This window comes from Ammodytes marinus (genome assembly GCF_949987685.1).
Source record: "Ammodytes marinus genome assembly, chromosome: 2".
Taxonomy (NCBI): domain Eukaryota; kingdom Metazoa; phylum Chordata; class Actinopteri; order Uranoscopiformes; family Ammodytidae; genus Ammodytes; species Ammodytes marinus.
This window is the reverse complement of record NC_137231.1, coordinates 34,697,850-34,717,317: the sequence shown is the minus strand read 5'-3', so window position 1 is coordinate 34,717,317 and position 19,468 is coordinate 34,697,850. Positions and strand designations below refer to the sequence as shown.

Sequence of the window (19,468 nt, the reverse complement as noted above, 5' to 3'; positions counted from 1 at the left end):
AACAGTAAAGAAAGCTGTCATTTGCAAAAGTCTTACTTATGACCCTGCGCCCCCACCAAAACCTCCATGAATGTTAGTGGCAGCCGGCAGTCATTCATTTCCACTTTATTTTCCGCTACGAAGGGCGACTGCCTCGGGTGCAGCAGCGCCATGGCAACCACCTGGCACCCACCGGCAGTCCGGCACACAAGCGTATAGTGTGTCCACTCCACACACAGTCTGAAATAAGCCGTGGATGTAAGACTCCCAAAACATTTAGGCCTACGACAACCAGTTTACTTTAGCCTAAATACTAATTTGTTTTATATACCCTATGTTGTTTTATGGTTTGGTTTTTAAATAAAAAAATAAGTTCCAATTATGTTTGTGTATGCTGTTCTAGGGGTGGGGGGTGGGGGGTGGTCTACACTGTGGGCTATTTGCACTGAATTGCAAATTATTATATGTTTGAAGAAATACACTGAATTACAAGGGTGTAGACAATGGGTGTGATAAGAGCATTAAAATGAGAAAAAATAATGGGACAAAAAGAAATCAAGGGACATTTGGGCTAGAATAGATAAAAATGCGATTAATCACGATTAATCGTGAGTTAACTATGACATTGATGCGATTAATCGCGATTAAATATTTTAATCGTTTGACAGCACTAGTACTTATATTTGGCTATCATGGGGCAGCCATTTTTGATGGTAACACAAAAGTATAGTTAACATGAATAAACACAACAGGAGGGTTAATACAGACTCACGGACCATCAGGCTTTTTTATTGCTTCATCCTTTTAATTTGCATAAGACAAGAAAGAATAGTGCAATCTGCAGAATATAGTTGTTAAGAACATTTTTAACATAATGTTCAGCATTAAAAGGCAAGAGACAATCCAGATCCTGTTCATGTCCCTTTGTCGCTTTGTTTCTTAAGCAGCGTTACAGCGATAGAAAAAGGTTTAAAGTAGACAAAGCAGATTCAAATCCTTCAGGTTACACGTCACAAAGACATATCAACCAGTGTTTGAATAAGGATGAATTTTGCCGCTCTTTCAGATCAGGAATCAATAGATCAGTATGCTGCAGACGGATGGGAGGAGATGAGGGCACTGCTCATTAGTCGAGCATCCAGATGGGCCGTCTGGAAGTAACAAGATTAGGAGTCAGTAAATGCAGCACAAACTAACTTCACTTCTAGACTAGTCTCCATTCTCCGTGGGGAGCAGCCTGGCCCCGTTTGTTAATAGAAGGCAGCCCCTGATTGGTTCATGTACCAGCCAATCTACAGCAGGGATGTAACGTTATGAAATTGAGTACGATACGATATTGGGTTTGATATCGCAATATCACGATGCGATATTAAGTGTGGAATTGATTTCCATCCCCTTAAATTCAATGTTGTACAGCTGATTAAAATAAAACATACAAACAAGAATAATTCAATATCTTACTATGAAGAAGTGTCTGAGAGATTTAAATAACTTATCACCAACACAGCTTCTCTATTGATTATTTTAAGAAGCATTACACCTCTATTATTCAAACCGAAACAGGAATTTTAGATTTAAACTTAATTTAGGCACTTGTCTGTTACTGTAAAATGAGGACCTCAGAAGTTGCTTCTAAATTGACTAAGGAAATGGGAAATGTTGCTAAATGGCTTACTGACTCAAATCTTACACTTAATGTTGGGAAGACTGTTACAATGTACTTTTCAAATAGGTGCAAATGTAAAGATTGTCCTGACATTTATGTTAATGGTCAAAAAATTAAAAATGTGGAAGAATTTAAGTACTTAAGTGTCACTCTTGATCCAACACTACATTTTAAAAAAAAGCATATAAAAAGGTTGAGTAACACAATCAAATTTAATCTGGCAAACTATCGATTCATAAGAAACTCTCTTACAGTTTAGGCATCAAACACCTATCTGAATGCTATGATTCTTTCCCATTTTTCCTACTGTATGACCAGTTGGTCTCAAGCAGGTAAAACAACCTTGAGACCACTTGAATCATTATATGAAAATGCTCTTAAAATTCATGATAAAAAAACTCGTCAATATCACCACTGCAAAATCTTGGATAAACACAATCTGCTTAATTTTGAAAATCGCATTGTGTATGCTAATGTGCGCTTAATTTTCAAAATCATACACAATGCTGCACCTCCTCCCTTAAGGAACTTTGTGACACTGGGCTCAGAAATGTCAGCACGAGCAACCAGGTCAACAATTAGGGGAGAATGCAGAATCCCACAACGCAGAACTACATTTGGAAAGTCGTCCTTCTCCGCTGTAGGCATTAAACAATGGAACAGTCTCCCAACAGATCTTATAACCAATGGTGATTTCCGGGCTTTCTCCCATCTGACAAAGGTTTGGTTGTTTACGCAGCAGACCTGCACACACCTATAGCATTTTGTAGTGCTAGTAGGATAGGGGTATTTTTTTATTTTTATTAATTATGTAATGTAGTGCTTTTCATACATTTTTTAATTTTAATTTTTTATCCTATGTATTTATATCATTGTATCTTGTTATCCTTTTAATGTTTAATCCCATGTCTAGATATTATTGTGTCTTGTTTAGTACTTTTTATTGTTCTTACCTGCCCAGGGACTACAGGTGGAAAATAGCAGTTTGCTAAAACCTGGTACAATGCATCTCTCCTTGCTCCAAACAAGGTTAATGTTTCTTTTGTACATTGTCCCTGTTCAAATAAAGTTATAATAATAATGCATAAAACTAAAATAATCAAACAATAGTGTGATCATTTCCCATCTATCTATGTTTTACTTGCTTACCAACTCTATTTTTATTTATCATTATTTTTACAAGACATGTTTTTACCTTAATAGGCCAAAATTATGACTGGCACAATGAACTCAGTAAAATATTGAATTAGGATTTGTATTAGTTATAAATTAAAATTGCTCAAAATCAATGTTTTTGCAGTGCACTTCTCTCCCACCTTCACTCCCCTCCCTCTCACTTTCGCATTAGGGAACGTCAGCTAAATTTGACCTATTAGTGATTCCATAATGCCAACCGCTAATAATGCAACAGAAGAAGAAGACAAAGAAGTGATTCCATAGTATTGTGCCACATGGCGGCATAGCTGAGTTCACGTTAAATTGTGATGAACATATTTCGGATCTTTGGATTTATTTCCTTCATCTGACTGTCACGGAAGTTTGGCGATTTTACCGGGGATTTAACGCACGGTCGCGGTGGATTATAATTGTTACCCCCCATCTCATTCTCCTCATGTTCGCCTGGATTCATCATGATGTTACTGACCCGCGAACGACTTTCTCCAGCGTCTGGTAAGCCATCTTTTTCTCTATCTCTCCCTTTTCTCTTTGCGTGACTCAATGTTGTGAAGCTGCACTTGCTGCTCTGGTTAGTGTAAACAATGGGCCACGTGACACCTGACTGTTAATTTTCACGTTAGAAGAATTCATGTTTCACTGATGATTTGCCAACATCTTATTGTTTTATTTGGTTAATTCGAGTGCCACGTGTATGACGACATCGCTCACCAGACTTGTCACAATGGCCGAGCGCATTTATCATGCAAGCAGGCTGCTCAACCGAGACATGGTATTACAAGAAAACACGTAGAGTTGATGTAGTGGCCTATTCATATCGTGGTGGACTTGTTTGCTGTTTACCGTTTGTAACAGTCAGTTTTATAACATGCACAAGGTGGTGCCTCCTTTTGTTTGTTTGCAATTTAATGTTAACCATGAAAAAGTGCATGCGCTAGTTTAGTCTATTAGTGAAGTTTCCCTTTTAAATGGTTTATTTTGTAATGACTTGGTGTAGGCAGGAATTTCGGACTATGTTCCTGAACGCATCTGCTTAATAGATTTAGTGCAGTAGAGACCTGGCTTGATATGGTCAATATGTGTAATAAAAGTACCGTGAGGAGTTGCCTACCGTGAGTTCATGCTAACCGGAGCTATTGCTATCAGACCATAACCTTAACCTGCACCATTCCCCATCCCACGTTACATCCCTAATCTACCGTGTAGCCTCAAGTCAGACCGGACCCTCCCCACTTTCCATCCCTTAGTGAAAAGCAGCCCCTGATTGGTTCATGTAGTCGTTGATGTCAACATGGATCGATGAATAAGCTTGTGAGATATGGCTGGTCTCACAATGCCTTCCACTATAAGGGACAATGTGAGATCTACACGTTGGCCCTTATAAGCCCTGTAATATTTTCGACCGGCTCCTCCCCACGGAGATTGGAGAAAGACCAGACTGATCTTCTTTAGAGAAACGAATGTGAAGCTTGCAGATTACTGGTCTCGGCAGGCTTAGTAAAATCAATACAAAGTAAGAACTCAACCTGGTCCATGGTGTCCGTGTCTGCGCACACGACGTGGTCCATCATCTGCACAATTAAACAAAGCAGTTATTTACAAAGGACATTTGGTCTTTCCTTTTCTTTATCGTTATTTCCTTCTTTTTTTATAATCACAAATCAAATCAGTTTTATTAATACAGCCCTATATCACAATTAGACATTTGCCTCAGTGGGCTTCACATTCCATATACAGTATGACACCCTCTGCCTTTGGACCCTTAGCCCGACTGAGTACCCAAAATTGGGTGTCTCACTAAGTGTTTAACACAAAATCTGATTGAAATTAAATGTTCATAAATATTATAGGCCTAAAACTTAGTTGAATTTTTTATTTTATGTTTTCTGTCTAGAACATTTGCCAGCACTAATGAGCTGTAGAAATGATGGGCAGTCCCCATTTCTTATTGCTTGTCATTTTTGATCTTGGGCATACAAAAGTTGACAAAGGACAACTAATCTTTAAAGGCCTACTTCACCGGTTGGAATATTAAGGTGTATTGAACTCGGAGATCCTATGAAGTATAAATGTGCAAATTTTTTTTAAATCGGATCATCCTAGCCTGAGAAAAGAGAAAGAGTGTTTTATGGTCTCACTGTCTAACCCTACATTTTCCTTACTGTGACATCACAGTAAGGGTAGGGCTAGGATGATCCGATTTCAATTTTTTTTGCACATTTATACTTCATAGGATCTCCGAGTTCAATACACCTTCATATTCCAACCGGTGAAGTAGGCCTTTAATTTTCTTTAATGCTTTTTTTATATTTAAGAAGAAATATACACTCATGTCTATCTTCGTGTCCGAAATATTCTACTGCCAAAGCTGCACAATAAAACGTAGCAGTTTTTGACTTGAGACATCTGATCTGTTATTTTCTTTATTGCCATTTCAATATATTTATATTCATGTCTCAAACAGGTATCAGTACAAATATGGGGAAATATACACTCACAATGTGGTACAGGTGGGATGGTTGTTGGAGGACCTGAAAAGACAGTTGAAAACACCAGTGAGTTGTGGAAAAACATTGATCCTTTACTCATACGATCGCTTTTGTTGAGTAAAGCACTGCACTGGCCGCACGGCGAGATTACCGTACTTTTCGGACTATAAGCCGCGACTTTTTCCCCATTTTTCGACCCTGTTATTACACAGCACAGTATATGTTCTGTAGCTACTAGGGATGGGCGTTAGTAATCGACTCCTCGTTTCAAATGAACTCGATTGGTGGATGAGGAAAATAGTTTTTAGTTTTTTTTTAGTGTCTGTAACCTTTAGGCCGCCGGGCCGCCCCTATTTTAAAACTTTATATACGTGTACAAAACGGATCAAATAAAGTTTAACAAAATTAAATATTTTGATGCAAGTGCAATAAACTGAGCGTTGAGTCAAACAGCAACTGCAAAAAACCTCCTCCGTACCACCGCAGCGCAGCCTGTGGTCTCCACGGCACCGCGGAGCTGAACACGGTCTCTCCTTTCGCCAACAACAGTTAAGAAGCCTTGGGAATATGGGGATGAGATTCAAAAACCGACCGGTGTAACGTTCCGTTAATGAGGAATTAGTCGCGGTAATTATTCACGGACACGGAGTGAGCTTTACGCGGTTGGATATACAACTACTAAGTCTACTGCTTTGGTGAGTTACTTATATGTATTTCAATTGTAGGACAATCATTTTATATTAGTTGCTGCCCTTCTTATTTTAAATAGTGACTTAGGCTATTTTTTTTTGTTACAACTACAGCCCATGCTTTTTTTTCTTGAATACGTTATGCAAATATGCAACTTGTTTATTGAAATTTTAATAAATGGGAGCTTCCTCAAGCAGCCATCTCTTTCCCGACAATCCCCTCTGTGCACAAACTCTTACATATGGTAATTAAACATAACACCTGCGGCTTATAGTCCAGTGCGCCTTATAGTGCAGAATTTACGGTACATACAAAGTCAATGTACTAGCGTGTGGCCGCGCATCCACCCAAGAATCGGCGGCGGGTGTTTTTGCGGTGCGTGGGCGCGCCTCATCGAAGCGCGTGAATAGCCAATCAGTGTTGAGATTGCCCGGTGGTCTGCAAGACCAGGTGGGCGTGTGGAGTGAGGACATTGGGCTTCCAATACATTCTGCAAATATGTGTATTTTGGATCTGTTTAGCTGTTGGTTGTACTTTAGCCAAGGTAGCGCCGGTTACCATAGTGAAACTCACCCAGCTGTGTGCTGTTCCGGAGGATAATATGAACCCAAACTTGACGGCAGTGTCCGTGTGGAATTCCTATATAGCACAGCGAAGCACCGGTGTTGTCCTCCGCCAGCCGGCACACTTTCACTTTCAGGTAGGCTGATGTCTGCCTTTATTTTTGCCGCTGAGCACACACTGCTGTTGTTTTTGTGTTTAGTATGTTGCTGAATTGCTGTTAATGTGTGTATTTGCGAACGGGGTGCGTCTTCATGCTGTTTTAATGCTCTTTGTGACATGACTGCCGCTGGTTACACAGTGTACCTACATCTGTATTTATTGGCACAGCTGGACCATGTTGTTGTTGTTGCACCGTAAGTGTGACGGGTCTGATCTCAGAAACGGTGTCGATTTCAGGAATATATGGCCCAATATGATCAAGCAGCGGCGAGCAACTTGCGTTCACGTGGCCAGTGCAGTGTGTTCGCAGCTTAAGAATGAGATTTTTTTTTAAAGTAAGTTTTTAATGGCACTAATGCTATGCTAACTGGGTACAGACAGTTTTTATTCTAGTCATACTGGGGACCAATGAAAAAGTGCATTTTCCAATCAGTATTTACACCAATCATGAATTATGTTCTTACTTCCTTCGCCGATCTGCAAACAGGAGGACTTATCCTCAGTAGAGAAAAAGTCAAAAAACATCCACATCACAGACTGAGGAAAAACATAGGAGATAATTGTTTGGAGTAATATCAATTAATACAATAATGTTTAAATAACCATCAGACATTGTTTAACTATTCGTTACATACCCCTGCATTACATTCTTGAACCCATATTTGTCCATTGTGACCGGCATCCTTCATTAGCTCCTGAATGTCCCTGTTGGTGTCCATACCTGCTGACTGGATTACAGGCACAAGATTTCCCCCCTGGTTGTGGCAGTTTGTCTACGGTGGAGGTAAACAGACAGAGTGATGTCAGATAGGATGAGAAAGACAACCATAATAACAGCACTTCCAAAGAAGACGCTGATTACCCAAGTGTGCAAATAAGTAGAGAAATAAATTCACACCTCAGGTGATTTGTGTACCAGGATACGAAATTAACTTCTTTTTGCCCCTGTGAAATATGCTTTGAGGACATTTTGGATAATTTCCAGCACAATTTTATCAGATGTTGGGAAATATCTTGTTTACTTCTATCAGTGTATTCTTCTGACAGGGTTCTCCAAATCAAATGTAAGACTTTGAATTACCTTTTTAACAAAGTAAGTGCACTTTGAGTGAACTCCTGAATATTAAATATAATATAAAAATATAGCGCTAGGCTACTTGATGAGTTGAGGGAAAAACATGGATTGAAATAAGCAAAGGCAAAGATCAAATTCCGAAATTTGTGATCAATTTAATTAATAAAAACATTTTAAAAAACTATAGTTTAACATATAGTATAGATGCAGCATTGCAATATTTAATATTGCACCAAATTATTAAAGTGTCAAGTCCAGTATATGATCTTCCTAGCTTAGAAACACAATTTTGCTGTTTACCTCAGCTTCAGCCCAAGTCTTAAATTCTTTGACGAAGAGGAGACACTGCATATGAAACATGGTCCAACTGGGAGGACAAGTTGGATGCCAGCCACCGAACTGCCCCTCTAGTGAAGACAAACACAGGAGAGAGGGTCATGATATCAAAGGCAGAGGAATATTTTATTAAGTTGAGGCATTTTTGTAAAAATAGGAAGGGTAAATATCCACCAGTTGTAGGAACTGTAGAATAGAAGTATTCCCCTGTATGAGCAAAAATAACCAACGTTGCAGTTATTGACTTCAGATATAATTTTTTTAATTTGCTTTAATGCTGTTATGTTGTATTTAAGGAAGAAATATACACTCACATGGATCTCCAGTTTCTCCGGCATCAGCTGCACAATTCAACATAGCATTTAATGATTTAGGATATCTGATTTGTTATTTCATTGTATTTACATTCAGGTCTCAAACAGGCATCAGTGCAAATATGAGGAAATATACACTCACGTGGTGGTAGTTCAGTAGGTTCTGGAGACAGTGGAAAGACAGTTGAAAACAACAGTCAGTCGTGGAATAACAGATCATTTGCTTAAAAGATACAATTCCTGTAGAAAGTCATCATACCCTTTTGAAATAGACACATTAAAACATTTCTATAAATTCCTGATCAATAAAACATGATTTAAAAAAAATGTTTTAATAAAATAAAATAAAAGATTTCCTGCCCATTACATGATGTATCAGGCTTCAGAGAAAGTATGAGTTAGTGGAAGCAAAAGTTAAATATTTCACTCTGAAGGTACGAAAAAAAACATTATTACTTTGATAATCGTTCATTGACCTCCACTCCCATAATACTCACGGAAAGCTGTGGTCAGAGCCGTCATGGCGCACACAAAGACAGACACAGTTAGCATCGCCATGTTGGAGATGCTGAAAACCTTTGATTAGGAGAGACAGAAATGTTACTTTACTTCAACAGAAAGACAACGACTCACATTGCTACTGACAGGACTTTAGGTCGAGACACTGTAGGCAAAAGTACTGGTCCATTTTGAGAATTTGGCTATTTTAAACTTTGTTTGTTTGCGTCTGTACATTTATCCTATTTAACCATCTTTAATAGAAATTACCTCAACATTGGGTTTTCCTCTAAAACACCTACATCAACTGAACTTTTCATAAGTATTCTTAGCACTACTCTGAATGTTATTCCAGAAGGATTTGTTGTTAATTGTCTGATTTATGGTAAATGTTCTTATTAATCACAAGCCCAAAATATATTTTTAAGACATTGTACATAGTATTTTTTTTATTTATAAAATGAAAGAAGGCTGTTTCTAAAATCTTTTCTGTAATAGCTTTGGACTCTCATGTTGTAAAAATTCTCTGGATAAAGCCATTCTAAATTAGTTTTTTAAAGAGATGCAAATGTACGCATAATTAGATATGAGATGTTGCAAACCTGTAGCAGAAGGATCTCCTCTCTGTCCTCTGAAGTGAGTGACTGTGTGGAGACAAAGATCAGCTGTTATATAGTCTAACAAGAGCAGGAACTGATGCCACGCACACACTGATGCCACGCACACACACACAACCACAAACATGAATGAATCTTCCCCAAAAAAGGCAAATCCACTGCTCTATGAACTAATAATGTATTTACATTTTAATAAATTAAAAAACACAAAATATGCATCATGTGTCGTATGAATAAAACTAATAATCGTGCATTTAAAACTTTATTTCTAATTCAGGGACAATTAATTAATTAATTAATTAATTAATCCGACTGGTATTTGTCTTGTCTTGATGTTGACCCAACAACGCCCATATTTAGTTAAACATAACGCCCGTGGCATAAGTCCAACCCAAACACTTTCATGTTCTAAATGAAAAAAACATTTGATCAACGTCGGTAAAACACACAACTAAAAAGTGATGACATCAAAAAAGGCAGAGAGGACTGATGGTGATGGTCAATCATGTGACATCTGACAGTATCTTTCCCGGGCCACATTAACCAGCTCTGAATGGGGGATCCAGTGGTGTTCCCAGGCCAGTGAGGAGATACTCTAATCTCTCCACCTAGTCCTGGGTCTTCCTCCTCCAAGTTGGATGGGAACACCCCCCTAGGGAGGTGTTGGCTCCTCTCAGCTTCTCACCCTATCTCTAAGGAAGACACCAGCCACCCTCCTGAGAAAACCCATTTCGGCCACTTGTACCTGAGATCTGAGATCTTCCGACTCAGCTCTCTTTTAGTCACAACAATGCGGTACAAAGCCGCCTCTCTGTTTGGAGGTACTTGAACTCCTTTACTTGGTGTAAGGACTCATTCCCTACCTGGAGTACACAATCCATCCCCCCAACCCACCCCAACCCACCCCACCCATACACAGAGCAGTATGACTTACTGAAACCACATTAAATATCATGAAATCAATACAGGAACTGATAAAATAGGAACTTCAGGAACAATGATGTCATCAGGACCACATCATATGCAAAAGGTTTGTTCATGTCACCATTATTTACTGTGTAAACAAAGAAAGGTCACTGTTATTGATACAGTGTGTAGAAGCAGATCTGGCTTTACTTTCACTGGTATTTATCCAGTGACGGTGTGTGCTCTGCTGATTATAGAGTGGCTACGACTAACTTTCAGTTTGTGTTATTTCTAGCGGTCACTTTGGATAAATGCGGTTGTGCTTTTAAGACGCCAGCTGTTGTTCTTGGATGTGAGTACCCGGACAAAGGCATTAAGAAAAATTTTTTGCACTGATGGTGTCGTTTTCTGTTACATGTAATTTATGACCGTCAGAGGAAAAATGAGACATATTTAAAAGTTCCTCGTAGCTACTTTAAATTACATGCTGCACTGACAAAACTGCAAGTCACTTTCATGTGTGACAGCTGTGATAAGCACCATGAGACTGAACACCACACCTTTAACTCAAGACAAAGTCAATTTAAATCAGCTGCTGACTATCAATTCCAGTGAACTTCCTGGGTTTACACACAAGGAACTTTTATTTGCAATTGCAGTTTATTTAATCTGACTGTCATGAGGTTACATGCGTTTGTTAATATAAAGACTCTTAACACACATAGTTAATTTTTATTATCTTCATTAAGCTTTGGGTGTCTTTTGATGTCACGCACACAGAATCCCCCACGGGAACCACACTCGTTGGCTATCCATTCATCCTGTTTGTAGGATTCGATCGATCATGAGACCACAACTCATGTTATTTTGAGCGACTTTATAAAAATGTCAGAAGGTTTAAAAACAAATGTCCTTGTTAAACTTTGATATAATGTAATCTGTAATAAATACCACAATATGTTTCATCTTCGTATTTATTTTAGTCAAAATAATCCAGACGTGGCTTACAGGCCGTAAAGAGCAAAAAGTGTGTTTAATGTTACGTTCGTAAAAAGATCTAACACAAAATTTGGCAATAATATTTGTATTTAGATGTATACTTGGCTATCATGGGGCAGCCATTTTTGATGGGAACACAAAAGTATGGTTAACATGAAACTAACAACAGGAGGGTTAACACAGACTCACAGATACTTTTTATTGCTCCATCCTTTTAATTTGCATAAGACAAGAAAAAAAAGTAGAAGCTGCAGAATATAGTTGTTAAGAACATTTTTATCCAAACGTTTAGTTCTAAAGGCAAGATATAATCCATATTCTGTTCATGTCACTTGTCGCTTTGTTTCTTAAGCAGCGTTACAGCAATAGAAATAGACGTTGAAATATGACAAATCAGATTTACATCCTTAAGGTTACATGTTACAAAGACATATTAACCAGTGTTTGAATAAGGATGCATTTTGCCGCTCTTTCAGATCAGGAATCAATAGATCACTATGCTGCAGATGGAAGGGAGGAGATGATGGCACTGCTCATTAGTCGAGCATCCAGATGGACCAGCTGGAAGTAACAAACACACAGGAGTCAGTAAATGCAACACAAACTTAGAGCAGCCTGATGTCTCAAGCTTCATATTTGTTTCTCTCACACAGATCTGTCTGGACTTTCTCCAATCTCGGTGGGGAGGAGCTCTTGTCTGTTAGTGGAAGGCAGTCCCTGATTGGTTCATGTACTTATCAATCTAGCCTCCAGTCAGACCGGACCCTCCCCACTTTCTGTCTGTTAGTGGAAGGCATCCCCTGATTGGTTCATGTAGTCGTTGAGGTTAACATGGATTGACGAATAAGCTCATGAGATATGGTTAGTCTCCTGAAGCGACAAATCCACAAACCAATTAGAAGCTGCTTTCCAGTATAAGGTCTGAATGCGGTCATTCACTGGCTCCTTCCCATGGAGAGACAGGAATGTGAAGATGGCAAGATGACTGTTATCGCCAGGTGTAGTAAAGGCAACACAAACAAATACTTAAAACCTGTCCGATGGTGCAGCACTGTCAGAGGCTCATCTTGTTTGTTGTTATTTATTTTTATTTATGAAGAAATATACACTTACATCTGCGCCCACGACCTCCTCCACCACGTCCTCCATGACCTCTAGGACCTGCACAATACAACACAGCAGTTACTGAATGAGCGTATCAATGTTCCCAGGGCTCAATAGTCCCAGGGTTCAATTTTCCCAGACTCAATTGGGGTAATATGACATGATAGCGTGTGTGTGTGTGCATGTGCGTGTTGGTCTCACTCCTATTTTAACCTATCCCTGTCCCCTGACTGAGGACATCTGATCTTCCATTCATATATTATTTAATTGTATTTATGAAGAAATATTGACTACATAGAGATGCACATCCATGTAGTTGCCCACCACCTCGTCCACAAACTGAACAATACAACAACGCCATTATAGTCTCATTCGTGCCATAACCATCCTCCAAAATAATCTGGACAATTCAAAAAAGCAGTTATTGACCAAGGACATCTAGTCTTTCATTTTCCTTGATGTTATTTCATTGAGTCTATATATAAGAGTAAAGCATGTCTGTCTGAAAGATTTTAAGCTACAGGACACATTTTAGTATAGGAATGTTTTGTATAGTTTTCATCCCTATACACGCATGTGAGTGTATAGGGATGAAACAAAGAAGGAGTTATTTATTTACCTGTAAAACTACTGATAGGCACACATAGGAGTCGGTTAATGCTAGTCTGATGAGACCAGCCTGATCTTGTGAGCTTCACATTTGTTTTTCTCCTGCAGATCAGTTTGGACTTTCTCCAATCTCGTTGGGAAGGAGTCTGTTAGTGGAAGGCAGCTTCTGATTGGTTCATGTATTCGTCAATCTAGCCGGCACTCAGACCGCACCTTGCAAACTTTCCGTCCATTAGTGGAAGGGTCTCAGGAGGCTAGATTTACAACTACACGAACCAACAAGAAGCTGCCCTCCACTATAAGGGACACACGTGAAATCTGAAGGATGGCCCTGTACCTTTTTGACTGGTTCCACCCTCTGGAGATTGGAGAAAGTCAGGACTGATCTTCCAGAGAGAACCGAATGTGAAGCTCAGGAGATCAGGCTGGTTTCATCAGACTAGCATTAACCGACTCCTGTGTGTGCCTATCAGTAGTTTTACAGCTAAATAAATAACTCAACAGGCTTATCTAACCCAACACAAAGTAAGAACTCAACCTGTCAGATCGGGTCCATGTCTGCGCACACGACGTCGTCGACGAGCTGCACAATTCAAAAGAGCCGTTATTTACAAAGGATATTTGATCTTTCATTTTCTTGTTATCGTTATTTCATGATACTTATGATCACCTGGTACAGTAGTTGGGAGGGTTGTTTCAACTGGAAAGACAGTTAAAAACACTAATTAGTCATGGAAAGTTACACATCCTTAACTTTTTACTTTTGGGGAAAGGGGCTTATTCCCTTCCTGGGGTCAAGTTATCACAGAGTACATTGTGTGGAAGTTGAACAAGGACATTTTCTTAGGCCGTTTTATATTGTTAAATAATGGCACATTATAAATAACATCAGCTGTGCCCGTGGTGAAAACAGATTGGTATGATTCCATTAGTTAAGAAAGGATTAAGGCCCAAAACTTTATCATGTTACAAAATGTGTGTATGATTTATGATAAAAGTTTTAATAACAATAACAAAACCATTGGACGTGTTAAGTCAATCAATTTCTGATCTTTGTAAGTTTAAAAACCTAATTTCTAAGGTGCCATGCCATAGCTCATTATTCCACCACCACAATACTGGGCTGGCAGGTCTCTAATGGCCAGTAATTTTTTTACCTTGAAAACCATGGGCGTACAAAAGTTTGATAAAACATTGACAAAGGACAAATAATCTTTCTTTTCCTTTGTTGTTTTGTTGTATTTAAGAAGAAAGAAGAATTATACACTCACATGTGTCTTCGTGTCCTGGTACAGCTGCACAAATCAATATAATAGTTATTGACTTAGGACATCTGATCTGTTATTTTCTGTAATGTTATTCCATTGTTTTTATAATTATATCTCAAACAGGTTTCAGATATGAGGATATTTACTATCGCATGGTACAGTCGTTGATGGGATGGTTGTTGGATGTTCTGGAAAGACATTTGAAAACAACAGTGAGTTTTGGGAAAACATTGATCCTTTACTTAAGATAGTTAGTTAGTCTTTTGGGGAAGGTTCTATTTCTCACAAAAATTATCCCTCTCAATGATCACTTCTGCCCCACTAGAATGAGTGGTGGTGTGTTTATCTGCACAGTCCTCTCTCTTGCTGTATTTTACATAGTAGCTTTTGTTGGTATTAGGGCCCGACCAATATTTATTTTGGAGTGCCGATGCCGATTATTTTCAGAGAAAAATTACGATTACCATTAAATCGGACGATTGAGAAAAAATTAAAAATAAATCCCCAAAATATATATTGAAAAAAAATTCATTTTTTGAACCCTTAAAAATACCCTTTACTGTTGAAAATATGTACAGGAACTTTTTCTTTATTGCAATACGCATTGTCTAAAAAAATAAAGTGTAACAAATATGTCTAAATTCAGACATTATGCATTTTATCTTACTGCACCAAACCCTCTGGAACTCCCTCCCACCAAACATCAGCATCTCACACTCAATAAACTTATTCAAAAGTCAACTCAAAACTCACCTCTTTAAGAAAGCATAATGACACCTGACTCCAATTCAAACCTTATTTAAATTTTCTCTGTATTTTGTTTTCTTTTTCTACATGTGTGATTCTCTATGATGTAAAGCAGGGCTATTCAATAGGCGGCCCGCGGGCCAGGTGCGGCCCGCGAAGGAATATTTACTGGCCCCCGCCTTGACTACCGACCGACCCCAAAAAGAAAAAAATTTTTTTTTTTTTTTTTTTTTTTTTTTAGTGGTGCACAATCAATGTACTAGCATGTGTGATGTGTGCTTTTGCATGGTCATAACTGCGCGAAAGGCCGCGATCTGCAGTAAATAAATGTGCACATGTGTCTCCAAGCTTTTCTCTATCAGCTGCTCTGTGTATGCAGCTTTGCGGGCGCGATTGTACCACAGTGTAAGTGTATGGTCCATCATTTGTATTTAGTGTGTCTGCATAATATTGCACCAGTAGAACTTTGCATGTTTGCACAAAATTTGTACCTTCACATAGCAAACAAAATTGCACAACTGTAAAGTCAGTGTCTGTAGTTTTTTTGTATTCAAATAAGCAGTTGTTTATTTCTGTACTGTGCATTGGCATCTTTGAGCAAAATACAGACAAAAAATTTTAATCAAATTGGGATTTTTTTTTGATAAGCTGGTGAACTCTATTTGATAAAATAAAGACAATATATGCACTCCTATGTCGTTGTAGTGTTTTACAGTATATGTAGCTATTGATGTAATGCTCATCAATTTTAGGCATTTTTTTCTGGCCCCTCATTTTGGATCATTTCCACCAACCGGCCCCCATTCAAAACTAATTGAATAGCCCTGATGTAAAGTGTCTTTGAATGACCTCCAAAAAAGCATCATATACATTCCATCAATTATATTTATTATTAACGGTCAAGCGATGACCAATGCCTCTGCTATTGGTTGCAGGGGGAACTGTCAAGTGTAAATTAATCCAATGTATTACAACACACCTGCTGCTGCTGCTGTAAATAGGATATAGCATTCATGCTATTCATTTAGGCTACCTCCAGGGAAGGAAAACATTTCACACATGATTTCTTGAAAAAATAAAAATAAAAAATGAAATAAAAAAATCTGCAAAAATCTGCAAAAAAACGGCCGATGCCGATAATTCCGAAATATGCGATAATTGGTCGGGCCCTAGTTGGTATTGTTTTGTTAATAGAAGACTCAGGTGTAAGCTACACCCAAGCTCTTTCCGTTAACCCCCCCCCCCCCCTCACTAAAATGCTGCATAGTGTTTATTTGTTCATAGTCACGTCTTACACAGGTATCAGGAGAAATGTGAGAAATTACACTCACCTGGTACGGTAGTTGGTGGGAAGGTTGTTGGAGGACCTGAGAAGACAGTTGAAAACACCAGTGAGTGGTGGAAAAACATTGATCCTTTACTCATAAGATAGTTTGACTTTTGGGGAATGCTTTCATTCCCTTTTTTAAGAATGAGTTACTAATGTTATGCTAACTGGGTACAGACTGTAGCTTAAAAGTCACACATTATGCTACTTTTCAGTTTCAATATTGTAATTTGGGTTTCTACTAGAAAATATGTTTTCATGGTTTAGTGTCCAAAAAGCCCTGAAGTTATGTTAGGCTTGTAATCAGGGGGCGTGGCTTCTCCCCTTATGACTTCATAAGCGGATAGAATTCTGACGAGGGTTTTTGAACACAGGTTTTCAGCGAGGTGGAGAAAGAGAGAGAGGGTTTTTTTTTTCTCTAGTCACATCGGGGACCCATGAAGAAGATAATTTCCCAATCAGTACACCAATCATAGATGATGGTCTTCTTACCTCCTTCGCCGATCTGCAAACAGGAGGACTTATCCTCAGTAGAGAAAAAGCCATAAAACATCCACATCCAGGACTGATGCTGTGAGGGAAAACAGAAGACAATATTATTAGGAGTAATTATACTTAATAGAATATTGTTCAAATAACCATCAGACAGTTTTAATTGTGTATACAGCTTTTGAGTCCAAGACAAATTTCCCTTAGGGGACAATAAAGTATATCGTATCGTGTATACCTTCTCATTACAATCTTGAACCCATATTTGTCCATCGTGATGACCGGCATCCTGCAGCAGCTGCTGAATGTCCCTGGTGGTGTCTATACTTGTTGACTGGATGACAGGCACAAGGCTTCCTCCCTGGTAGTGGCAGTTTGTCTACGGTGGAGAGAAACAGACAGAGTGATAGATAGGATGAGAAAGACAACCTTATTAAATGCCCCTGTAAAATTTATTTCAATGGCAGTTTTCAGTTTTTTTTTGCCCCAAACCCCAGCTAATTTCCTTCCCTGGATGGGACGCTGTTGAACTCAACTGAGGAGGTAAAAGGGCGATGGAAGGTGCACTTTGATGAAGTCCTGAATCTGACTAACACTATGGTTGACGCAGAGGTTGGTCTCCGCCAGGGCTGCGCTTTAACACCAATCCAGTTTGTGATTTCCACACTAAATATCCCGACCGCATCCAGGTATTTCTAAGCATGCTGCATCTGACTACAATAATTGGGGCATCCTAAATATTTTAGCCTACTTAAGAGCAATTTTTCTGTTTACCTCAGCTTCAGCCCAAGTCTTCTCTTCTTTGACGAAGAGGAGACACTGAATATCAAACATTGTCCAACCGGGAGGACAAGATGGATGCCAGCCACCGAAATAGTCCTCTATTTAAGACACAGAAGAGAGGGTCATGATATCAAAGGCAGAAGAATATCTTATTAAAGTTTGATGCATTTTTGTAAAAATATGAAGGGTAAATATCCACCAGTTGGAGGAACTGTTGTATGGAAGTATTCCCCTGTTTGAGCAAAAATAACCAATATAGCATACATTTTTTAAATTTGCTTAAATGCTGCTTTGTTGTATTTAAGAAGAAATATACACTCACATGGATCTCCAGTTCCTCCGGCATCAGCTGCACAATTCAACATAGCAGTTATTGACATAGGATATCTGATTTGTTATTTCATTGTATTTATATTCATGTCTCAAACAGGCATCAGTGCAAATATAAGGAAATATACACTCACGTGGTGGTGGTATAGTAGTTTCTGGAGACAGTGGAAAGACAGTTTAAAAAAAAATCAGTCGTGGAAAAACATAGATCATTTATTTAAAAGATACAGTTCCTATAGAAAGTCATCATACCCTTTTTAAATAGTCACTTTTTTATAAACAAGAACAGAAATGTTTCTTTCCCGACCACAAGGCGAAATAGAAAGAACCAAAACAATAGAATATTCCAGATTTCTAGGATACATTGTTCTCATTTAGATTAATTCCTGATCTATAAAATGAATTATTCAAAAAAAGAATGAATTATGTAAAAAAGAAAAAAATAATTCCGCCCTATTATATGACATGTCAGGCTTCAGAGTGTAAGGTAAAGTATTAGTTAGTGCATGCAAAAGTTAAGCATTTGACCTCCACTCCTATCAGTTAATACTCACCGAAAGCTGTGGTCAGAGCCGTCATGGCGACCACAAAGACAGACACAGTCAGAACCGCCATGTTGGAGATGCTGAAAATCTTTAATTGGGAGAAACAGAAATTTTACTTCTACCTCATCAGCTCACACTGATACTGACAGGACACTTAGGCGAGACACTGCAGGAAAAAACATTCAAGTACTGGTCAATTCTGAGAATTTGGCAATTTTGTATCTGTTTGTATCTGTATATTTTTCCTATACAATCTTATCTCAACATTGTTTTTTTCCCTATCACTCTGAACCAAAAAATCCTGTTCTGTTAAAACATTAGACACTAAAATGTTGTAAAAATTAAATTTTAAAACTTTTAACGCATAATAAACATTTCTTATTTTTATCATTATAACCTTTATTTAACCAGGAGAAAACCATTGAGATTAAACATCTCCTTTTCAAGGGTGACCTGACCAAGACAGGCAGCAGCATAATAAAAATACAGAGATACAGACAATAATCACACAAGGACAGATTTAATTATAACTATATATGTAACTATAATAAAAGCAAAGCAATTCACATTACATACATTTTAAATACACATTTTTGTAACCAGGAAAAAGTATTGAAAACATTGACATCTTAAAGAGTCTGCTGCTTCCATTTCAAATTAGTTACATATTGCCAAATTTGCATATTTATTCAAACATTTCTAAAAAAAAAAATCATAAACATTTATAGCAGACCTGCAGCAGATAGAATCTTCTCTCCGTCCTCTGAAAAGAGAGGCTTCAGACTGTGTGTGGAGACA

The 19,468-nt window shown here is 38.3% G+C and overlaps 2 protein-coding genes across 2 annotated transcripts; both read right to left on the bottom strand.

Moving 5' to 3' along the window:
• Positions 1-763: 763 nt before the first annotated feature.
• Positions 764-9,605, bottom strand: LOC307267953 (type-2 ice-structuring protein-like). The gene is made up of 11 exons (XM_080050441.1): positions 9,549-9,605; positions 8,946-9,024; positions 8,591-8,611; positions 8,449-8,475; positions 8,309-8,341; positions 8,099-8,205; positions 7,359-7,496; positions 7,188-7,260; positions 5,320-5,352; positions 4,348-4,392; positions 764-1,130 (listed from the first exon to the last, which is right to left on the bottom strand). Exons 2-11 carry the CDS (start codon positions 9,004-9,006, stop codon positions 1,054-1,056), a joined length of 615 nt encoding a protein of 204 aa, XP_079906567.1. The 5' UTR covers positions 9,007-9,024; positions 9,549-9,605; the 3' UTR covers positions 764-1,053.
• A 2,037-nt stretch (positions 9,606-11,642) lies between these two features.
• Positions 11,643-19,468, bottom strand: LOC307260095 (uncharacterized protein). Its single transcript, XM_080040228.1, has 15 exons — positions 19,404-19,468; positions 18,680-18,758; positions 18,260-18,280; positions 18,118-18,144; positions 17,995-18,027; positions 17,787-17,893; positions 17,251-17,391; positions 17,016-17,094; positions 16,528-16,563; positions 14,596-14,637; positions 14,453-14,476; positions 13,852-13,881; positions 13,720-13,764; positions 12,582-12,629; positions 11,643-12,029 (listed from the first exon to the last, which is right to left on the bottom strand). Exons 2-15 carry the CDS (start codon positions 18,738-18,740, stop codon positions 11,953-11,955), a joined length of 771 nt encoding a protein of 256 aa, XP_079896354.1. The 5' UTR covers positions 18,741-18,758; positions 19,404-19,468; the 3' UTR covers positions 11,643-11,952.

Excerpts from the sequence above, each read along its gene's own strand:
- LOC307267953 (XM_080050441.1), bottom strand. The coding sequence starts at position 9,006 with ATGGCGATGCTAACTGTGTCTGTCTTTGTGTGCGCCATGACGGCTCTG. Across the intron at positions 8,476-8,590 it reads ACCTACTGAACTACCACCAC|CTGATGCCGGAGAAACTGGA; the intron begins GTGAGTGTATAT and ends TGAATTGTGCAG. Across the intron at positions 4,393-5,319 it reads CATCCCACCTGTACCACATT|ATGATGGACCACGTCGTGTG; the intron begins GTGAGTGTATAT and ends TTAATTGTGCAG.
- LOC307260095 (XM_080040228.1), bottom strand. The coding sequence starts at position 18,740 with ATGGCGGTTCTGACTGTGTCTGTCTTTGTGGTCGCCATGACGGCTCTG. Across the intron at positions 18,028-18,117 it reads CGGAGGAACTGGAGATCCAT|GGGAATACTTCCATACAACA; the intron begins GTGAGTGTATAT and ends TTGCTCAAACAG. Across the intron at positions 14,638-16,527 it reads CCCACCAACTACCGTACCAG|AACATCCAACAACCATCCCA; the intron begins GTGAGTGTAATT and ends ATGTCTTTCCAG.